This window comes from Callithrix jacchus, chromosome 1 (genome assembly GCF_049354715.1).
Source record: "Callithrix jacchus isolate 240 chromosome 1, calJac240_pri, whole genome shotgun sequence".
NCBI lineage: Eukaryota > Metazoa > Chordata > Mammalia > Primates > Cebidae > Callithrix > Callithrix jacchus.
The window spans coordinates 126,243,953-126,263,480 of NC_133502.1; the positions used below are offsets into that span (position 1 = coordinate 126,243,953).

At 52.3% G+C, this 19,528-nt stretch overlaps 2 protein-coding genes across 3 annotated transcripts in view; one reads left to right on the top strand and one right to left on the bottom strand.

The window, feature by feature from the left end:
* The first annotated feature begins 114 nt into the window (after positions 1 to 114).
* The window catches only part of LOC144582210 (uncharacterized), a 34,410-nt gene continuing 14,996 nt past the window's right edge, over positions 115 to 19,528 (top strand). Inside the window, exons 1-2 of the mRNA XM_078370132.1 lie at positions 115 to 323; positions 1,918 to 2,061. Of these exons, the coding sequence (XP_078226258.1) occupies positions 296 to 323; positions 1,918 to 2,061 (172 nt within the window). The 5' untranslated portion in view covers positions 115 to 295. The remainder of the gene's footprint in view (positions 324 to 1,917; positions 2,062 to 19,528) is intronic.
* Positions 10,775 to 17,682, bottom strand: LOC100386233 (spermatogenesis-associated protein 31A1-like). Of its 2 annotated transcripts, none has more exons than XM_035290045.3 (4): positions 17,439 to 17,682; positions 16,252 to 16,327; positions 15,631 to 15,691; positions 10,775 to 14,979 (listed from the first exon to the last, which is right to left on the bottom strand). In XM_035290045.3, exons 1-4 carry the CDS (start codon positions 17,667 to 17,669, stop codon positions 11,436 to 11,438), a joined length of 3,912 nt encoding a protein of 1,303 aa, XP_035145936.2. In that variant the 5' UTR covers positions 17,670 to 17,682; the 3' UTR covers positions 10,775 to 11,435. The 2 variants fall into 2 exon arrangements, with proteins under 2 accessions (XP_035145936.2, XP_035145937.2); XM_035290046.3 differs by having other exon boundaries at positions 10,776 to 14,979; positions 16,252 to 16,345.

The window sequence follows — 19,528 nt, forward strand, 5'->3', positions numbered from 1 at the left end:
TATTTCTATGGTCTGATTGGCTAACCTAAAACTTGTTCTCATCCAACCCGAGGCTATTCTAGCCAGGCTGAGCTGCGGCCCCTTTAAGAGGGTGTGGTGCTTCAGCCTTGAGGCGAGTGCCTGTCAGCGTGCGTGCCCCTACGGAAGCCCACCCGGCCGGGCCAGAGAGAAGGCGGCGGGCTGCAGCCAAGTCAGCGGAGGTGGGGGCGGCGGCGGCGGCAGCCCCAGCCTGGCCCGGCCTCGGCGGCGCGGTGAGAGTGAGTTTCTTTGGAGAGGCCGTGGTGGCTTCAACGTGATGGTGGAGGACGAGACAGGTCTCTGCGGTAAGTGGCGGGGACTAGTACCCCACCGGGAATCCTCCAGACCTCCCTCCTACTTCTCCGCGGCTCCCTGCTTTGTCTGGGATGGGTTGGTGGCACTATGGGGTGCAACACTGCCAGCGGCGAGGGATGGGTTCGGGGTGCTGTCAGGTGTTACGTTGCCCCCAGTGGCGGGGGCGGGGGGCTGGTGTGAGATCCACGACATCATTGCCTGTGTCTGGGAGCTGGTTGGGGGCACTATCCAAGGCTGCATCGCCCATATGGGGAGTGGGTTGGGGGGCACTGTCTGAGGCTACAATGCTGGCTATGGAGGATGGTTTAGGGGGTGCTAGACTGCTGTTGGGGGGGAGGGGTGGCGTTAAAGGCGACATGGGGACTACACTGAGACAGAGGTTGGGGGGCTTGTCAGGAGAGCTACACAGGGTTGGACTGCCTGTGGAGTGGGGTAGAGGGTTGGTGGGGGCACTCTTGGGGCCCAATACACAGCCTGAGTGGTGGGGAGGGGTCGGGTGGGTCAGGTGCTCTCAGGGATCTGCGCTGCCTGGTAAAGAGCGGGTGAGTGTGCTATTCCGGGCTGTGTGGGTTGTGGCAAGGGCGGGTTGGGTGCGCTATCAGGGGCTACCAGAGCTAGCCATGGGGGTACTTCCCAAGGTGGAGAGGGAGTTTGGAGTGCTATCGGTGGCTGCCCTGCCCAAGGCAGGGAGTTGGTTGGAGGCGCTATCCAGGGCCGCACTGTTCCCGACGGGGAGTGAGTTAGGGCACTCACTATTCAGGGTTGCAGCGCCCACAGTGGGGGGTGGTTCGGGTGCCATATGGGGGCATCACTGCCTGTGGTGGGGGTCTGCTTGGGGACGCTATCTGTGGCTCCACTGCCCACCCCAGGGAGCTTGTTGGGGTGCTATCCCGGGCTGTGGTGCCCATGGTAGGGGGGTGGCTTGTGGGTGCCATCGAGTGCTGCAGTGTCTAAGGCAGGGGCAGGTTAGGGGCTGCCATGACATGCTACACTGCCGGTGGTGGGGCATGGGGTATTGGCACTATCCTGGGGCTGCCCTGCCGGTGGTGGGGGATGGGGTGTTGGCGCTATCCTTGGGCTACACTGCCGGTGGCAGCGGGTTAGGGGCTCTGTCGGAGGCTGCACTGCTGGTGGCAGGTGACGGAGGTTTCAGAGACAGCGGTGGTCTCTGAGAGAGGAGTGGTCCTCCTCTCCCCGGACTCTAAACTCTTTAAAGGGCCATCTGCTGCTGCATGGCGGGCACACATTTCTGTAGCAGACACCATGGGGTGACAGGGCCCTGTGGGTGGAGGTCTCAGGAATGGGAACCAGCACATGGGTGGGGAGGGCTGGCTGGGGTTGAGTTTCTGCTGCTCCTGCTTCCCGAGCACAGCCTGGGTGGCCCCCGTGGTTCCTGTGGAGCAGGAAGCCCAGGCACCATGGTGTCTCCAGTCTCTACTCCCTAGCCAGTTTGGGCCAAAAAGAGATGCTGTGACCTTTGGAGGGTGGGTGCGAGTGCCTTCACTGAAACTGGCCCATGCCACCCAGTAGCCAGCATGACAAGGTGGGGGTCTAATGCTACCATTCTCTTGTGTCCCGTTCTAGGCTTTTCTGGCTTTGCCCACCCAGCTGCTCCATGCCAGGAGAAGGAAGAGCTATCTGCTGCGTGCTGGAGGCTGGAGCCTGTGGCACCACGGCTCGCCTCGCTGCAGTGGGTGGCAGCGACGGAGACTGCAGAGCACCGGAGAGGTGGGAGTGTGGCTGGCTGCCACCAGGACAGGGACGGGTGCAGAGCTGGCCAGGTGGCAGCCTCTGAGGCGGCCTTGGTCCCTGGGTCCCCCCCCCCCCCGCTGTTTATGGCAGGCAGAGCTGGGGTTGCCACTGCTTCTGCTGCGCCGTGTGCAGGTGGCAGCTACAGTTGAGCTGTAGGGTGGCAGTGCTGGTTTCCGTTCTGTTCCTTTTTGTCCCTGGTCCAGGGTGCTGGTTGCAGGTGCTGGTTACCCTACAGCCACTGGGATGGGGCTGGGCGCCGGTACCAGTCCTCCTCCTGCTGCGGGGCCTGATTTAGGCGCTACAGCAGGGTCTGGCCCTTAGGTCCGCGTTGCTGGAGGAAGCGGGCGGGATCAGGGGTTGCCACCACGCTGCCGGATGCCATCTCTTAAGTGGCAGGTGCAGCAGAATGTACGGGAGGCTGCAGGGCTGGTCTCAGCTTGGGAGTCGCCCAGGGCACCTCCCCCCACGCTAAGATCCGTGCTTTCTTGGCCCAAGCCCAGAGTGTGGGGTTGCAGGCTCTAGGCCCACTGCAGCACCCAGGATGAGTCTGAGCGCCAGTTTCCATCACCCTGTAGCTGCGCCATCGACCACCTAAATTAGGCACCATGGTGACATCTGGCCCTGGGATTCCTGCTGCTGGTGGGGGAGGACAGGGCCAGGGGTTGCCACTGATACTGACTTGCGCCATTTCCAGGTTGCAGCTGTGGCTGAGCCCATGGCAGATTCTTACGGGGCTGCTCCCCGAGGGCGTGGGGGTCGGGGAGTGTACCGCCATCCCACCCTAGGGTCCACTTTTCCTTAGGCCTGGCCCAGAGCACAGGTTTGCAGGTGCTGGGCACAGTGCAGCCACAGAGTTGTGACTCAGCGCCTCCTGCCCTCCCGCACCTGCGGGCTGACTGTGGCAGTATCTGGTCCTGGGTTCCATGCTACTGAGGTCAATGTCCAGGGATGCCACCGCTGCTGCCCCACGGCGTGTGTAGGTTGCTGCGGCAGCTGATCCCAGAGCAGCGGCTGTCAGAGCTGGTCCCAGATAGCCTGAAGGTCGCCTAGTGCACCAGCCAAAGGGTCCGTTCTTTCTTGGCCCACACCCAGAGTGAGGATTGCAGGCTCTGGGCACTGCACCACTGGCATGGGGAGATAAGTGGTGGGGGGCTCCCTTACCTGCTTCACACAAAGCCCGGGTTGTCGGGAGTCAGCTCTCTCCAGCATGCCCCAGTCTCATCCTTGGTCAGCCCAGAGCACAGAGGCCCACTCAGCCCTGGCTCCATATCTTGTGCCAGGTAGACACAGAGGCACAGAGCCTCAGCATCTTTGTCTGTGGCTGGGCTAAACTGGTGCCCGCCTCATTTTGACCATCTGCCCAAGTGGGCACAGCCTCCAGCATTGCTTCCCAGGCAGCACATCTGTTGCCCGTGGGGCACTTACTGCTTGGCCTCCCAAAGTACTGGGATTACAGGCGTGAGCCTCTGCGCCCAGCCTGTGGGAACTGTTTTAAATGTCAGCTGAGAAGAGGAAACATTGAAAAGTGGCGGGGACACAGCATTTCCTGACCGCACACCCCACACCAGGCATGTATCAAAAGCTCTGCTAGGAAAACATATTCAGAGAGGTCTGGTAACTTGCCTCAGGTCACACAGCAAGTGAGAGGCAAGAGTGGTAGGCAAACCCAGGCCTGCTGGGCTAGTTTCTCCCCCTGTCACGTGGCCCTGGGCCACCTCTCAGGCACAGGAGAAACTCACCCAGGAAGACAAACCTCGAGGGCTGACAAGTTTGGAAAGTTGGGAAATCTCTCGTACAAGGCTGAGACCTTTGACGCCCCTGGGGGGAGTGGACTAGGGGAACTGGGCCATGCCTGTGAACACCAGGCTGATGACATCTACCAGCTGCCTCCTGGCGAAACCCACCCCAGGGCCTTTGCCCCAGCTACCCCCTCACCACAATCACCCAGGGCCTTTGCCCCAGCTGCCTTCTCACCCCAGGGCCTTTGCCCCTGCTGCCTCCTCACCACACCCACCCCAGGGCCTTTGCCCCTGCTGCTTCCTCACCACAGTCACCCCAGTCAAATGGTATTTCTGGTTCTAGATCCTTGATGAATTGTCACACTGTCTTCCATAATGGTTGAACTAAAGTAATATTTTTCTTAAGCTGCTTATTGGTGATATGTACTCTCAAAGCAAAAACAGCCAAGTATGTTATTTTCACAGATGTCAGGCTACGCAAGTGTGTTTCCAAAATCTCTGGTTACTTGGGTTTCTAACCCTTCCCCTCAACTATGTAGATGGTATTCTAGTGTTTCCCTGAATTTTCTAGCACAGAGGAAAAGCCAGGGTCAGCCTGATTTTCATTCATTTCTAAGTACTTTTCTCAGATCCGGGAATGGTTTAAAGTTTTCCAGCATTTCAATACGTATTCTGCCAGGATATGTCTACGTGAGGATTTCTTTTTATGGAACATGATTTTTTTTAAAGGTCAAGAAAAAAATGTTCTCTCTGTTGTTGTGTTTTTCATTAGTTTGTTGTTCTACTGTGAAAATTTTATTGTATTAATCTTGGAGTTTTAAAATTGGGTTTCACAGCGCTCTCGTCGTCATCACTTTCATTCTGTTATCCTTTTCCTCTACATTCTTGGAGGACTTCTCCAATGTATTCTTAGTATCACTGATTTGATTTTCTTTTCTTTGCGGTATCAGTCTCGCTGATAAATACCTTCATGTGGATATTTAAATGCTTTTTGATTCCTTGCAAATCTTTTTGTTTTTTTTTAATTGTACTTTAGGTTCTGGGTTACATTTGCAGATCATGCAGGATTGTTGCATAGGTACACACATGGGGATGTGGTTCGCTGCCTCCATCCCCCTGTACCCACATCTGGCATTTCTCCCCCATGTTATCTCTCCCCAACCTCCCCATTTTCCCCCGCTGTCCCTCCCTTGGCCCCCGCAACAGACCCCAGTGTGTGATGTTCCCCTCCCTGTGTTCATGTGTTCTCATTGTTCAACACCCGCCTATGAGTGAGAACATGTGGTGTTTGATTTTCTGTTCTAGTGTCAGTTTGCTGAGAATGCTGGTTTCCAGATTCATTCATGTCCCTACAAGTGACATGAACTCATCATTTCTTATGGCTGCATAGTATTCCATGGTATATATGTGCCACATTTTCCTCGTCCAGTCTATCGTCGATGGGCATTTGGTTTGGTTCCAGGTATGTGCTATTGTAAACAGTGCCGTTATGAACATATGTGTGCATGTGTCCTTATAATAGAATGATTTATAGTCCTCTGCGTATATTACTCAGTAATGGGATTGCTGGGTCAAATGGAATTTCTATTTCTAGGTCCTTGAGGAAGCGCCGCACTGTCTTCCACAATGGTTGACCTAGTTTACACTCCCACCAGCAGTGTTAAAGTGTTCCTATTTCTCCATATCCGCTCCAGCATCTGTTGTCTCCAGATTTTTTAATGATCGCCATTCTGACTGGCATGAGATGGTATCTCAATGTGGTTTTGATTTGCATTTCTCTAATAATCAGTGATGATGAGCATTTTTTCATATGTTTGTTGGCCTCATATATGCCTTCTTTTGAAAAGTGTCTGTCCATATCTTTCTCACACTTTTGGATGGGTTTGTTTGCTTTCTACTTGTATATCTGTTTTAGTTCTTTGTAGATTCTGGATATTAGCCCTTTGTCAGATAGGTAGATTGCAAAATTTTTTCCCATTCCGTTGGTTGCTGGTTCATTCTGTTGATTGTTTCTTTTGCTGTACAGACGCTCTGGAGTTTAATTAGGTCCCAGTTGTCTATTTTGGCTTTTGTTGCCAACGATTTTGGTGTTTCAGTCATGAAGTCCTTGCCTATGTTACATATATTCCTTTTCATCTCCTTCCATTTCTTTTGTTTTCTCCCCCCCTTTTTTTCTTTTTCGTGAGACAGAGCCTTGCTCTGTTGCCTAGGCTGGCGTGCAGTAGCACCATCTCAGCTCACTGCAACCTTTGCCTCCTGGATTCAAGCAATTTTCTGTCTTTGCTTCCTGAGTAGCTGGAATTACAGGTGCCCACCACTGCTCCTAGCTAATTTTTTGCATTTGGGAAGTAATTGGGTCATGAGAGCATGAACCTACATCACAGGGCTGTTTCCTAAATGCCGGGGCCAGTTTAATTCTCACAAGCTCTCATTTTGCAGAGGAGGAATTCCCACCCGAAGGCCCCGCCGCCAGGATGTGGAAATGCTGAAACCTGAGCTCAGGTCACACCAACTAAATCCAGGTTCCCATCACCCCATGACGCAGCCTTCAAGCCCCTTTCCCCTGGAATGATGACATAGCGGTTGGCTTGGCCATGCACTGCCTGACCCTGGCCGGCAGTGAACCGAGGAGACCACCTAGCTGGGACCTAGGGAGGAGGCAAAGAGGAGACCCCTCAGCAGGGTCTGTTTCTCTTGCCTGGGCTTGTCCTGCACCCAGGGCCAATGTGGTCCTAGCGGGTATCCAGAACCCTCCCTTCCTCTTCCAGGTGTCCCCAGAGCTTCAGAAAAGTCCGTGCTTAAAGAAAGATTCAATAAAATCATTTTCAAAAAAGAGGATACATACATACCTGCATACATACATACAGAAGCAGGAGTGTACAAGCCTGGGCAACATAGCAAGACCCCACCTCTACCAAAAAAAAAAAAAAATTAGCCAGGCATGGGGATGCATGCCTGTTGTCCCAGCTACTCAGGAGGCTGACTCAGGAGGATCGCTTGAGCCTAGGAGTTCAAGGCTGCAGTGATCTGTGATTGTGCCATTGCACTCCAGCCTGGGCGACAGAGCAAGACTGTGCCTCTAAAAGTAAAAATTTTTGAAAAGAAAGTATGACTTTGTGTCTGTGTGTCAGAGCATGCAAATTCAACAGGTGTGTGTGTATGAGTAAAGACCACACACACACACACACACACACACACACACACACGAGATGGAAAGAATGAGGACAGTTAAAGGAAGGACAGACACACACACACCCTCAGCCAGAGTGACACTGAGAGGCCTGGCCCACTGGCTGGGGGCGGGGGGGCGCAGTTGTTTGAAGTGGCTTGGGTTGAACCAAATAAACAAATGGCACAGCTCTAGAACTGGCACACCCGGCACCCCATTGAATTTTCATTTTTGTTTTTTTTAAACAAAAACAGGGTCTCACTGTTTCCCAGGCTAGTCTCAAACTCCTGGGCTCAAGTGATCTAATCGCCTTGGCCTCCCAAAGTGCTGGGATTACAGGCATGAGACACCAAGTTTCACCTACTGAATTTTCAGAAAAGCGCCATGAGGTCGCTCTTCTAATCCATGTTACATCTGGTGGGGCTAAGGCTCGGGAGGGGAAGCCTGCTGCTCAGGGTTACTTGTGACACTTGATGAGTCGCCTGTGACCCAATTCATTCCAAGCCCAAGCCCTTCTCCCAGGCACTGGCATGTCCAGGTCCCTCAGCAGCGAGGGCACAATGTGGGGCCCCCTAAACTGGGGGTCTCTTGAGGCCTCTTCACGCCCCACAAGTGGCATGTTCATACATTGGCTCTTTCCTTTGTGTGCATTAATTCATTTGTGTGCATTCATTCATTCATTCTTTGGTGTGTGTATTCATTCATTCCTTTGTGTGTGCATTCATTCACTCATTTCTTGGTTTGGGCATTCATTCACTCATTCCTTTGTATGTGCATTCATTCATTGCCCCCTCCCTCCCTCCCTCCCTTTTCTCCCTCCCTCCCTCCCTTCCTTCCTTCCTTCCTTCCTTCCTTCCTTCCTTCCTTCTGGCCTCCCTCCTTCCCTCTGGTACCTCCTTTCCTCCCTCCTTCCCTCCCTCCCTCCCTTTCTTCCTCACAGATTTTTGACCCCTCAGGGCTATGCTCATTCCATGTGCTTATTGGCTCCCATCTAGGTCATACTGGGTAAGAACAGAGAGGACACTTCTGCCGGGCCATCGGCTTGGACCTAGTCTAAGGCAGTGAGCTGTAAGTGGGAAAGGACCACCATGCAAGAGCTCAGCAGGACATGGAGGCCTGACAAGGCTGGGCGGTGGGAGGAACACATCCTGGGTGCCTTCCCCAGCTTCCCCTCCCCACCCCTACTCATTCACTCAACACCTGTCAGGGGCTGCTCAGGGCCTGGCCCTGCCTGCCCTCCTCCAGCTCACAGGGCCAGGGTGCCCAGAGAGAATTACAGGACCAGTCTGGGTGCGGTGGTTCATGCCTATAATCCCAGCACCTTGGGAGGCCATGGCGGGTGAATCACTTGAGATCAGGAGTTTGAGACCAGCCTGGCCCACATGGTAAAAACCCATCTCTATTAAAAATACCAAAAATTAGCTTGGCCCACGTGGTGGTGCATACCTGTATCCCAGCTACTAGGGAGGCTGAGGCAGGAGAATGACTTGAACCTGGGAGTTGGAGATGGCAGTGAGCTGAGATCATGCCACTGCATTCCAGCCTGAGTGAAAGAGCAAGACTCCAACTTAAAAATAAAAGAGAGGCTGGGTGAGGTGACTCACGCCTGTCATCCCAGCACTTTGGGAGGCTGAGGCAGGCAGATCACAAGGTGAGCTGCATGAGTCTTTGCATGAGTTCCCTGTTTCATGATTCTGTGTAAAGTCTCTGAGGCCTTTGTCAGGTGTGAGGCCTCTGTGTGAGAACCAAGGAAGGTCTCTGAAATTTGCAGGAGGTCTCTGCGGGACTGAATGAAGTCTGTCAGTGTGGTCTCTGTGGGGTTCTCTGAAGGGGTCTGTGTGAGGACTCTGGGAATCTCAGTGCTGTGGCTCTGTGGGGCACCATGAGATCTCTGAGAGCTCTGTGGGGTCTCTGGAGGCCACAGTGTGTCTCTCTCTGTGGCAGTGAGTGGTCCCGGTGGGCTCTCTGTACGAGATGTCTCTGTGAGGTTTCTGTGGGAGGTCTCTGTGGTCTCCACTGCTGGCCTCGCTGCACCCCATGGGAGACTGAGTAGCGGAGGGGTAAGGGCTTGCTTGCGCCTTCCTATGTTCTTGTTGGTCGGCCAGCGTTTCCTGTGGCGCCTCTCCTGGCCTGAGCCGTGGGGTCCACACGTCCAGCTCCTCCATATCCCAGAACTCGCCTATCGGTTTCCTGAGGGAACCCAGCAGCAAGCAGCCAGGCATGGCCCATCCTCAGCAGTCAGGGTCCCAGGTCTGTGACTCTCTCTCCTGAGCTCCCCAGGGGGACCGGAGCTGATCTCTGCCACATGCTGGGGACTGTTGCTGACTGCCCCCTCTACCCCAAGTGCCAACCAGTCCCACATGCTGGGGGCAGGGCCATTTCCATTTTCATCTAAATCAGTGGTACCGCCTGGCACGGTCCTCTCCACCATGGAAACGAGGCCCCCGGAACTGGGCCTCCTGCGCGCCTGTATGTGCACAAGGCACGGAAACTCCCTCTAGAGACCTCACACTCCTCTCGCCGATTTGTGGGGGGCTCCTGCTTTCCCATAGGGAAAGGGCCCAGAGAGGAGGAAGCTGTGCTGAAAGCAGAGGGAGACAGAGTGGGGACGGCTCCTGCCCTGCCCACCCCCTGCCCGTTCTGGACAGGTCACTTCTAGCTGCCTTGTGTGTTCAAATCCTGCCTGCCTGCCTGCTTCTTCCCCTGCTGGTCTGTGGGGCAAGACAGGACCTCAGGAGCCAGGGGAGATTTGCTGTGTGACCCTAGCTCAGCTGCTGGGGTCCTTCTAAGTCACCACCTCTCCCCTGGGGGCCGTCCTGGGGCTACTTGTATGTTAAAGGTCACCAGACTCCCGAGTCATGCCTGGGGTTCCCTAGTCCTTGCTTTTTCACCTATCGTCAACACATCCTTTTAAAAATTCAATAGGTAGGCCAGGTGCGGTGGCTCATGCCTGTAATCCTAGCACTTTGGGAGGCCAAGGCTGGTAGATCACCGGAGGTCAGGAGTTTGACACCAGCCTGGCCAACATGGCAAAACCCCATCTCTATTAAAAATGTAAAAAATTAGCCAGGCCTGGTGGTGGGTGCCTATAATCTCAGCCACTTGGAAAACTGAGGCAGGAGAATCGCTTGAACCCAGGGGGCTGGAGGTTGCAGTGAACCAAGATTATACCACCGTACTCCAGCCGGGGCAAAAGAGTGAAACTCCGTCTCTGTCTCAAAAAAAAAAAAAAAAAAAAAAAAAAAAAAAAAATCAGTAGGTTACTATGTGCAAGCTTATTAAAGATGTTAAGAAATTCATCTTCCCTTATTCACTTTGCCTTCTCACTGGTCTGGCCCTCTGTGTTGGGGGTAAATGCATTTTTAGGTCTGTGGTCTGGGAGCTGGAACAGGGACAGACCCTGGGGTGGGGCCGGGATGAGCCATAGGCCCCTCTATGCCTGTGGAAGGGGTTGGAATGTCAGAGGCTCCCAGGTCATGGCACCGCCTATGGAGGCCTCACACCACTTTGCCTCCTTTTCAATTCTTTGTCTGCATCCCGCTCCCGCTGTAGTTCTACAGAGTCCCACCATCGGAAGCCTCTGCACACACAGGCATGGCCTGCCCCATTCACCCAGAACTACTTCTCTGAAGCTGAGACACACATAGGTGAGATAGACAAAGGCAGGTGACCCAGGAGCAGGGTCATTCACTCATTTCGGGCAGGGGAGCTCACGGTCCTCAGCAGCCTTTGTGAAGGCCTCCCCCCACCCCCCACGTTTACATCCACAGTGCTGGACGGTCTGTCCCCACCCCCACTCCAGAGTGCAAGAAAGGGAGAGGCAGTGGGATGGGGACTTTGTGCTTTGTATGTAGGCTGAGCTAAGAGGGCCCATCTCCGTCCCAGCCTTTGTGAGGGAGAGAAGGGGCTTCCCAAGGGCAGGCATTATCTACTCTCCCCGAGGATATCCAGGGTCAAGACTTCCCTGGCTTCTGAACTCAGGGCCCACACTCTCCCACCCGAGCTTCCACTATTTTGTGACACATGAAGCTACTTGACCGTTGGCAGTTCCTGGAGCCTGCATGGAGATATTCAGTCCTATGACATCTCTGCAAACCTTCTTCCTACAGCTGCATAAAGTTTGAGGTAGAGAGTAAGTAGTAGAAAGACGGGTTGAACCATATCTCTGAGTGGGATCTTCGTAGGTGTTCTCATCTCGTTTTTAGAATTTTTTGTGGTCTGTGTAAAGACAGTATTGTGGAAACCTAAGTTTCAGTGAAGGAACTCAGGATGAAGGTGGGCTTACAACACCACTCTCAGAATCCCTCCATGTCCTGTCACTTCTAGAAAACAAGCCCACACCAAGCACGACACAAATGAAAGCCATTATCCTTGTATGGGGGGGAAAAAAGGAGATATTTATTTCTTTTGGAATATTAAAAGTTCTGTGTTTTCACAGAAGACTACTTGACCTTCTGTGAGACAGCCTTCTTGGGGGAGCAAGAGTTGGGGCTGTCCTGGCCCCGTTGGTCATTGTTGCGCCGGACACTTTTCAAGGACTGTTGATCTCGGATATGCTTCTCTCTGTTGAGGTAACTCTGGCTCTTGAGAGTGGCTTGTTGACTGCTGGCCGCATAGACCACCACCTCCACCAGGAAGAGGTGCCTGCGGTTGCAGGGAAACCCACAGACTGGGGCTTGGAACTCCAGTTTGTGCTGATTTACGTGAGAGGCACGATGCTCACGGCAAAGTGTCACTTTTTTCTCCGGCATGTGTCCAGCTGCTGCCGTGAGCCCCTCGGCTTCAGCACAGCGGCTGTACACATGTGATCTGTTTTTCACTATTTTCTGGCTCTTGGCAGTGACTGGAACTGGCTTGCTTTTTTTCACTGAAAAGACCTGCTGAAAGAATTGTTTGATGTTTTCTCCGAAGTCGCTTATTGCAGGAGGCTGTTTCTTTGACGGCAGCAGCCGGAGGCCTTCATCCTGACGGGTTTTTTCTGTTTTCCTGACTGGGGTGAGTTGGGGAGTCCTCAGTTCTTCAAGCCTTTCTTCACGTTTTTCTAAGTTGGGCTTCGTTGGGTTCTCACTGTTGTGAGTCGGGGTAAACATCCGGCTCTGGCTCTTGCATGAGCCTTGACATTTCGGGTTCTTGGGCTCCTTGTACCCCAGGTTGCTCCTTCTGGCTGCCATAAGGTCATGTAGCTCCCGGCAAGCCTGCATGTTCCCGGTAGGCATGCTCTGGAGACGGCCGTGGGGCACTTGAGAAGCCAAACTCTCTGTAGCAAGGGGAATGTCAGTAAAGCCATCTGGAGGGAGCACAACGGCGCCACAAACTTGAGGCTGGGTCTCTGAGTTAGGGAGTTGAGAGCCTTTACTGGTCCGTGGAGCCTCTGAACCACTTACATCCTGACGTGTGGCTTGGAGGTTTGCCAGCATAAAGGTTTCCAAGGGATCTCTGGGTTGTGGCGCTGCCTCCATGGTCTCTCCAGCCCTTGAAGACTGGGCTCCTAAGCTCCTGCTCTGCTGGGCGCTGCCTGTGAGGCTGCATGTGAGGGGCTTAGAAGGCCACCTGTCCTCCTGTCCAGCTGGAGGAGGCTTCAAGGGCCCATGGGCATTCCAAGACGGGATCCCTTGTGGGGCCGTCTGGAACTTCGTAAATGTGGGTGAAGACACCAGAAGACTGTCTGGCGTCTGAACAGATGCTGTGGTCAGCACCTGCTTTCTCAGACCTGCCGGTGGTGATCCTCTTAGGAATGTGACCTTCTCAACTTTTGAGCTAGGCTGAGATTCATAGGTGGCTGAGGAGGGACCGGCAAGCTGTGTTAGGGATAAGGATGAAACCTTTTCCAGTTTAAAGAGCTTAATGGGCTTGAGGACCCTGAGGGCTAGGCTCCAGTTGTGTTTGGCCCACAGCCTCACAATATGGTGTCCCAGCACCTGTCGAGTGCACGGATCGAGGAAGGAAAGCTCCTGGGATGTGTTCACACTGGCTCTTTCACTTTTCGGGGGTGTTAGATTGCTGGTCTTCATGTGGGTGTTGGACACGGGAAAAGCCTGGTTGACAGCAAGCCAGGATCGACGCACACGAATGGGGATAAAGCCCTCACTGATCTGGCTCAACTTCATGCCCACGTGGGCTTTCAGGATGTTTTCCAAACGATTTGTCTCTGTTCGTCTTAATAAATCACTTTCCGAGTCTCTCCTCAAGGGCATTTTCAAGTCTCTTTCCGATTCCTCAGAGACTTGAGGTTCTGCCCCCAGAACCTTCCCTGGGAAGCTTTCTATGCACCTGGCTAGATTTTGTGTGGTCTGCCCCCGAATTTGTCCCAGAGGTGTACACGGATTACTCTCTAGCGGGAACGTCACCTTCTGTATGTCCTTGCTGCTTTCGCCCGAGGACTCGGAGAACTGCAAGGGTCTGAGTTTGCCCCTGGCCTGACTTGTCCCTGGCAGTTTCTCCTGAGGCTGCATCAGATCCGGAGACTCTTGGGTCGTTCCCAGGTTGCTCCGGAGTTCAGGACTGACTGGAAAGTTCTCAGGAATGATTGCTGTCAAGCTGTCCTGGGGAAGGTTAGGAGTGGAGGCGCTAAAGACATCCTGAGGTTTTTGGGCCCTAGAGGGTAAAGCCAACCCACCTTCTGGTTGTTTAGAAGACCATCCAGGGCGCTGCATATCAGGTAGGGTGAGAGCTTGCGTCTTATTCTGCGACGCAGGGCAAGCTACTCCAGAATTATTAATCGGGGATGCAAGAGCAGGAGCTTGGACTGGGAAAGAGGATGGAAGACGGGCCTGAACCTCCGCCTGAGCCACGTGTGAGAGCCGGAATTGGGGTGTGGGCGAAATAAAGGGTGGGGACTCAGGCCTCAGATGGGACGGGCGCTGGGCCTGGTAAAGCAGTGGAGACATTGTAGTCTCTGTTTGAACTGGGCGGACATCGGGAATGCCATTGAACAAGAAAGGAGGAGACTGTAAAGTATAAGGTCTCTCAGACACCCAGGCATTAGCCTCCAAGGATTCGCTGTGCCGAGAGGGGAGGCCCCAGAAAAGCTGGCTATAATTCTTCTGAAAATGTTCCTTCAGGATTCCAGGATCCGAGAGCTTCTGAGGACTGGACGATTGTTTCAAGTCTTCCGTGTCCCAGACGGGTTTTAGGGTTGTGGTGTCCTGCTCAGCATTCAATGATTTCACCAAATTCCCCAAAGAATTCAAGTGCTTTTCTGTGTTCGTTTGTTTTGGAAATGATCCATCTTTTTCTTTTTCCTCCCGAATGTTGATCCTGGCTCTTTCTGTGACTTGTATTCCCACGACATTCTGGCCATCAGAGCTGTGGAAAAAGGGGCTTTCAGCTTCCATCTGACTGTTTGTGGGGTCTCCCGAGGACGATGTTTCTGGTGGGTGGCCGGAAAGATGATCTTGCTGGACCGATGGGTTGGAGACACGCCAGGTTCTGGTAGTTTCCTGACACCAGGATGCAGACACAGAGGCATGACTGCTTGAGCCGCCACGGCCTGAGATGGCTGGGCCAGAAGTCACCAAATCCTCACACGGAGATGAGCTCTGATGGATGGTGCCCAGTGGAAGTGCCACTGAGTCACAGTGAGATGGAGTCGTCGGAGTGGAGTCCCGCAGGGGAGGAGCAATGAAGCCTTTCGGAGGAGGCGGAGAGCAGGCCAGAGGATCAGGGGTGTGTGGTGGGTTAGGGAAAAGCGCAGGTGGCTCAGGTGAGGGGTGTTCCAGGGGAAGGGAAGGCTCTGGTGGTTGGGAGGCACTAAGAGGGGAGACTGAGGTGGCCGTTGGGCCTGGTGATGGGGTGGAGACCAGAGGCGAAGGATGCTGGATTTGAGGATCCGGGGAAGCTAATGAGGAAAGCACGGGAGTGGCATCTCGCATCGGCTCCTGAGGGGACTGGGAGGTTCCATCAGGCGTTCTTTTGCACTCCTCACCTGGGGGATCTGGACCAGAGAGCTGACCAAAGTCGCCTTTCTCAGGATGCGGCCCCAGGATGCTGCAGGAGGCAGGAGGCACAAGCTGCAGCCAGGAGCAGGTAGGGCCATAGGGCAGAGTGGGCGCGTGGGCCCCGGCCCCTCCACCGCCCCACACCCAGACCCCCCAATTCTCTTATGCCCCTCCACTGCCCCACACACTGACTCTCCAATTCTCCTCCTGTGCCCCTCCACCGCCCCACACCCAGACCCCCAAATTCTCCTATGCCCCTCCACCGCCCCACACCTAGACCACCAAATTCTCCTATGCCCCTCCACCGCCCCACACCCTGACTCCCCAGTTCTCCTCCTATGCACCTCCACCACCCCACATGCTGACCGCCCAATTCTCCTCCTATGCCCTTCCACCACCCCACATGCTGACTCCCCATTTCTTCTCCTGTGCTCCTCCACCACCCCACATGCTGACTGCCCAATTCTCCTCCTGTGTGCTTCCACCGCCCCACACCCAGACTCCCCAGTTCTCCTCCTATGCCCCTCCACCGCGCTGCACCCAGACTCCCCAATTCTTCTTCTACCCATTGCTTCAGGGTTTTACTCCCATTCTTTGTCCCCCTGGTCTCCCCATCCCAGGTTAGCTCCAGGCTGCCGTAAGGCGCTGGGGTCAAATCCCAGCCCGGTAAGAAGGATGCAGGGAAGGGGAAGTGCCTCACCGCTCTAGTTGTAGAAGCAAGTTCAGAATCCCCTCCAGGCCTGTCAGGAGGTCTGTACAATCTGGAAATTAGGAGACCGGGTTAGGGCAGTGAGGGAGGGGCCTGGGATCTCACAGGAGGCCGAGTGGATGTTTCTTGAGGGAAGGCCATGGGGAGTCAGACCCCGGAAACCACGTGTCTGTGTCCAAGGCCACATGGCCTGGACGGTGATAGCGAGGCATGGAGGGCAAGGCTTTGTTGTTTACAAAGGGCTTCCACACACAGACCTTCCCATCCCCATAGTTCTCACAGCTGCCCTGTGGGGAGAAAGGACTGGGGTGCTCTCAAAGAGGAATCAGCCTTAGCAGAGTTGAACAGCTGTCCACAGCCCCCTCATCCCCCGTCCTGATTCAGGCAGGCATTGGTCTCCTCCCCCTACACTGTGCCCTGCTGGGGAACACCCAGTTCTTGGCCCACCATGGTTTCATGCCAGCACAGAATCTGAGAGGGACCCAGGGTTCTGATTTCCTTCCTAGGAGCCCCCACCTCAGGCTTCTTCAATTGACTTCGTCAGACAGAGTCGCTTCTCTCTGGGGACAGACGAGATCAAATGAACTCTAGTGTACCCCGGCAGAGCCTTACCTTTCAGACTGTAGTCTTTCTTCCTGCCTTGGGGCCTCCCCCTCCACTGACATTGACACTGGGACAGAAGATGACCCTGGGAGAGAAGGTGACCCTGGGAGACAAGAAAGGGCGAGGGGCTGAGAGCAGCTCTCTCTCTCTCCGCCCCCAGTCCAGCCACGGCGCTCACGAACCGCTCAGCTCTCTCATCTTGCTCAGGGAGCGGTGTGCTTCCTCCCACTCCTGTTTAAGTGGATGATAAACTGCTTCTCTTAGAAAAACACGAAGAGGGGGCCAGACGCGGTGGCTCACGCCTGTAATCTGAGCGTTTGGGGAAGCCAAGAAGGGTGGATCACCTGAGATCAGAAGTTTGAGAACAGCCTCGCCAGCATAGTGAAACTGTCTACTAAAAATAACAAAAATTAGCCGGGCATGGTGGCACGTGCCTGTGATCTCAGCTACTCCGGAGGCTGAGGCAAGAGAACTGCTGGAACCTGGGAAGCAGAGGCTGCAGTGAGTCAAGATCGCCATTGCATTCCAGCCAGGGTGACAAGAGTGAGACTCCGTCTCAAAAAACAAACAATAAAACCCACCACAAAGAGGGATTTACTATATGAGGAAATACATGTATTATATATATTTCATATGTAAACTATAATATACATAATGTATAATATATAATATAATGTAAGTAATGGTAGAGGTGCTCCTCTACTCGACGAACACCTAGGCTCAGGCCCGCTGGCACACCTGAGCTGTCAGGTAGGATTCTGCTTCTCAGGAGATCAGAGGAGACTCCAGACCCAGGTGTGCGGCTTTCGGAGGCTCAGCACAGCCCCCAGATCACCCCGGACAGACAAGGCTGGGCCCCCAGCCACCTGCCCCAGGAAGGGGCTTATGAGCGCCCCCCCCACACACACACAGAGACCTTCCCCATGTCCTGACTGGTCCTCACCAGTGAGTCCTGGTGTTTAGTTTGGCCCTGACGCCTCCTGTGCTCCCCCCACAGATGGACTTAGAGCTTGGGATGGAAATCCCAGTCCCGTCCAACCCCTGGCTGCTCTGCCTCTCCCTGGAAGGACCATGTTCTGGTCTCTCCTGACACTTCCCATTGCGGAAGTGTCTCCACTGGATTTGGAAAAGTAGAGCTAATAATAGAAAGAAAGGAGAGAATTGTGCTGTGTGTGTCTGGCCTGAGGGCTCCTTACCATTCTCTTCTCCCCGGGCAATGGTGAGGGTGGATCACGACGGAAGTAAGAGAGGCAGGGGACTAATAGGAAATACAACTCCACGACAAATACCAGGGTTAGGAAGATATCCAACACCCATGGTGTAAAGCTGGGGGTGTTTATCCAGAAATCACTAAGAAATTTTAGAGGAAACGGAATATTCGCCATCTGAATAGGTATGCTGCCTTCAAGCAACTGAGCTCTGGGCATTCCCTTGCAGACTAGGGACTGGGGCCCAGGCCTGCATCACAGAGCTGGGGCCTTCACATCACAAAGGGCCCCTGATGGGGGAGGGGCAGCGAGAGGGGGAGGCTGAAGCACAAGCCCGGGATCCCTCCACCCTCCCACCTTCCAGATTCCTCCTTCCCGCTAAGTTTTGTCAGTGACAGAACTCAGCCAATTTTCTGTTCTTTCTCCCTGGAACACAGATATTATCTGGTTCCTTTTATCTGTTGGAGACGGTGGTATGAGGTTATCTATTTTATAATCTTTGAAAATCTGAAGTTGACTCTGAATCTTTGACTATGTACCAGGGATTTTTATTCTCAGAATCTCATTCGTCCTCAACTCCAGCTTTCCCACACAATGTTTTTGTCTTATATCAATCCAGGGACAAAATGTAAATTTGTTTTACTCTTATTTAGTTTTCTAAATTTTGAATAGTAAGGTTTTTTTTTTTTTTTTTAATTGTTTCCATTTCACTTTCAATCAAAGGGACCTACGCACATACAATTAAGATAATTTTTTAAAATTTTATTTGTGTGTTTATTTTCTTTATAGTTCTGGGGTACATGTTCAGGGCAGGCAGTTTTCTTACACGGGTAAATGTGCACCATGGTAGTTTGCTGCATCTGTCATCCCATCACCTAGGTATTAAACTCAGCATGCATTAGCCATTTTTCCCGATGCTCTCCCTACCACTGCCCTCCCCAAGAAGTGCCAATGTGTGTTGTTCTCCTCCCTGTGTCCTCATGGTCTCGTTGTTCAACTCCCACTTATAAGTGAGAACATGTAATATTTGCTATTCTGTCCCTGTGTTAGTTTGCTGAGGGTAGTGGCTTCCAGCTTCATTTACGTGTTTCAAAAAAACATGATCTGATTCATTTTCATGGCTGCATAGTGCTTCGTGGTGTATATATGCCCCACATTTTCTTTATCCAGTATACCATTGATGAGCATTTGGGTTGATTCCATGTCTTTGCTGTTGTGAACAGTGCTGCAGTGAACATACCCGTGCATGTATTTTTGTAATACAATGATTTATATTCCTTTGGATATATAATAATGATATAAACACCATTATATATAACAATATATATAATGTAATATGTAATCTATATTATAGCTGATTAATATATTCTAGCTAATGCATATATATAAGATATATTTGGTTTGGATTTGCATTTCTCTAATCATCAGTGATGTTGAGCTTTTTAAAATATATTTGCATATATATTTAATACATAATGTATATGTATATATAGTATATATGCATATATATTATATACTTAAATGTATGTATACACCCTGTATATATACATGTACATTATATAGTTTACATATATAGTATATATGATACACACTATACTATATGCATACATATGGTATATATATATACAGTATAAATAAGAGCCCAACCTCACTGTTTGCATGTGGATATATACATAGTATATATACATAAACTAACTCAATCTGGATCAACATAAGGCTTAAAACTATGAAGTCTGAACATAAGACTTAAAACTATAAAGGTCTTAGAAGAAAGCATAAAGGAAACGTTTTTGTGATTTGGGTTTTGCAATGATTTCTTGGATGAAAGACACCAAAAGCACAGCCAATAAGAGAATAGATAGATTTAATCAAAATGAAAGTGTTTTGTGCATCAAAGGACACTCTCAGTAGAGTCAAAAGGCAACTTATGGATTGCAGGAAAATATTTGCAGATCATACATACATATATAAGATTAATATTGAGAATATATTAAAAAATATGCCACGTTGGTACTTACAGGGCCACTTGCTTTTACTTTTATTGCATTTGGATGATGTGTCTTTGCCCAGAGCTTTAT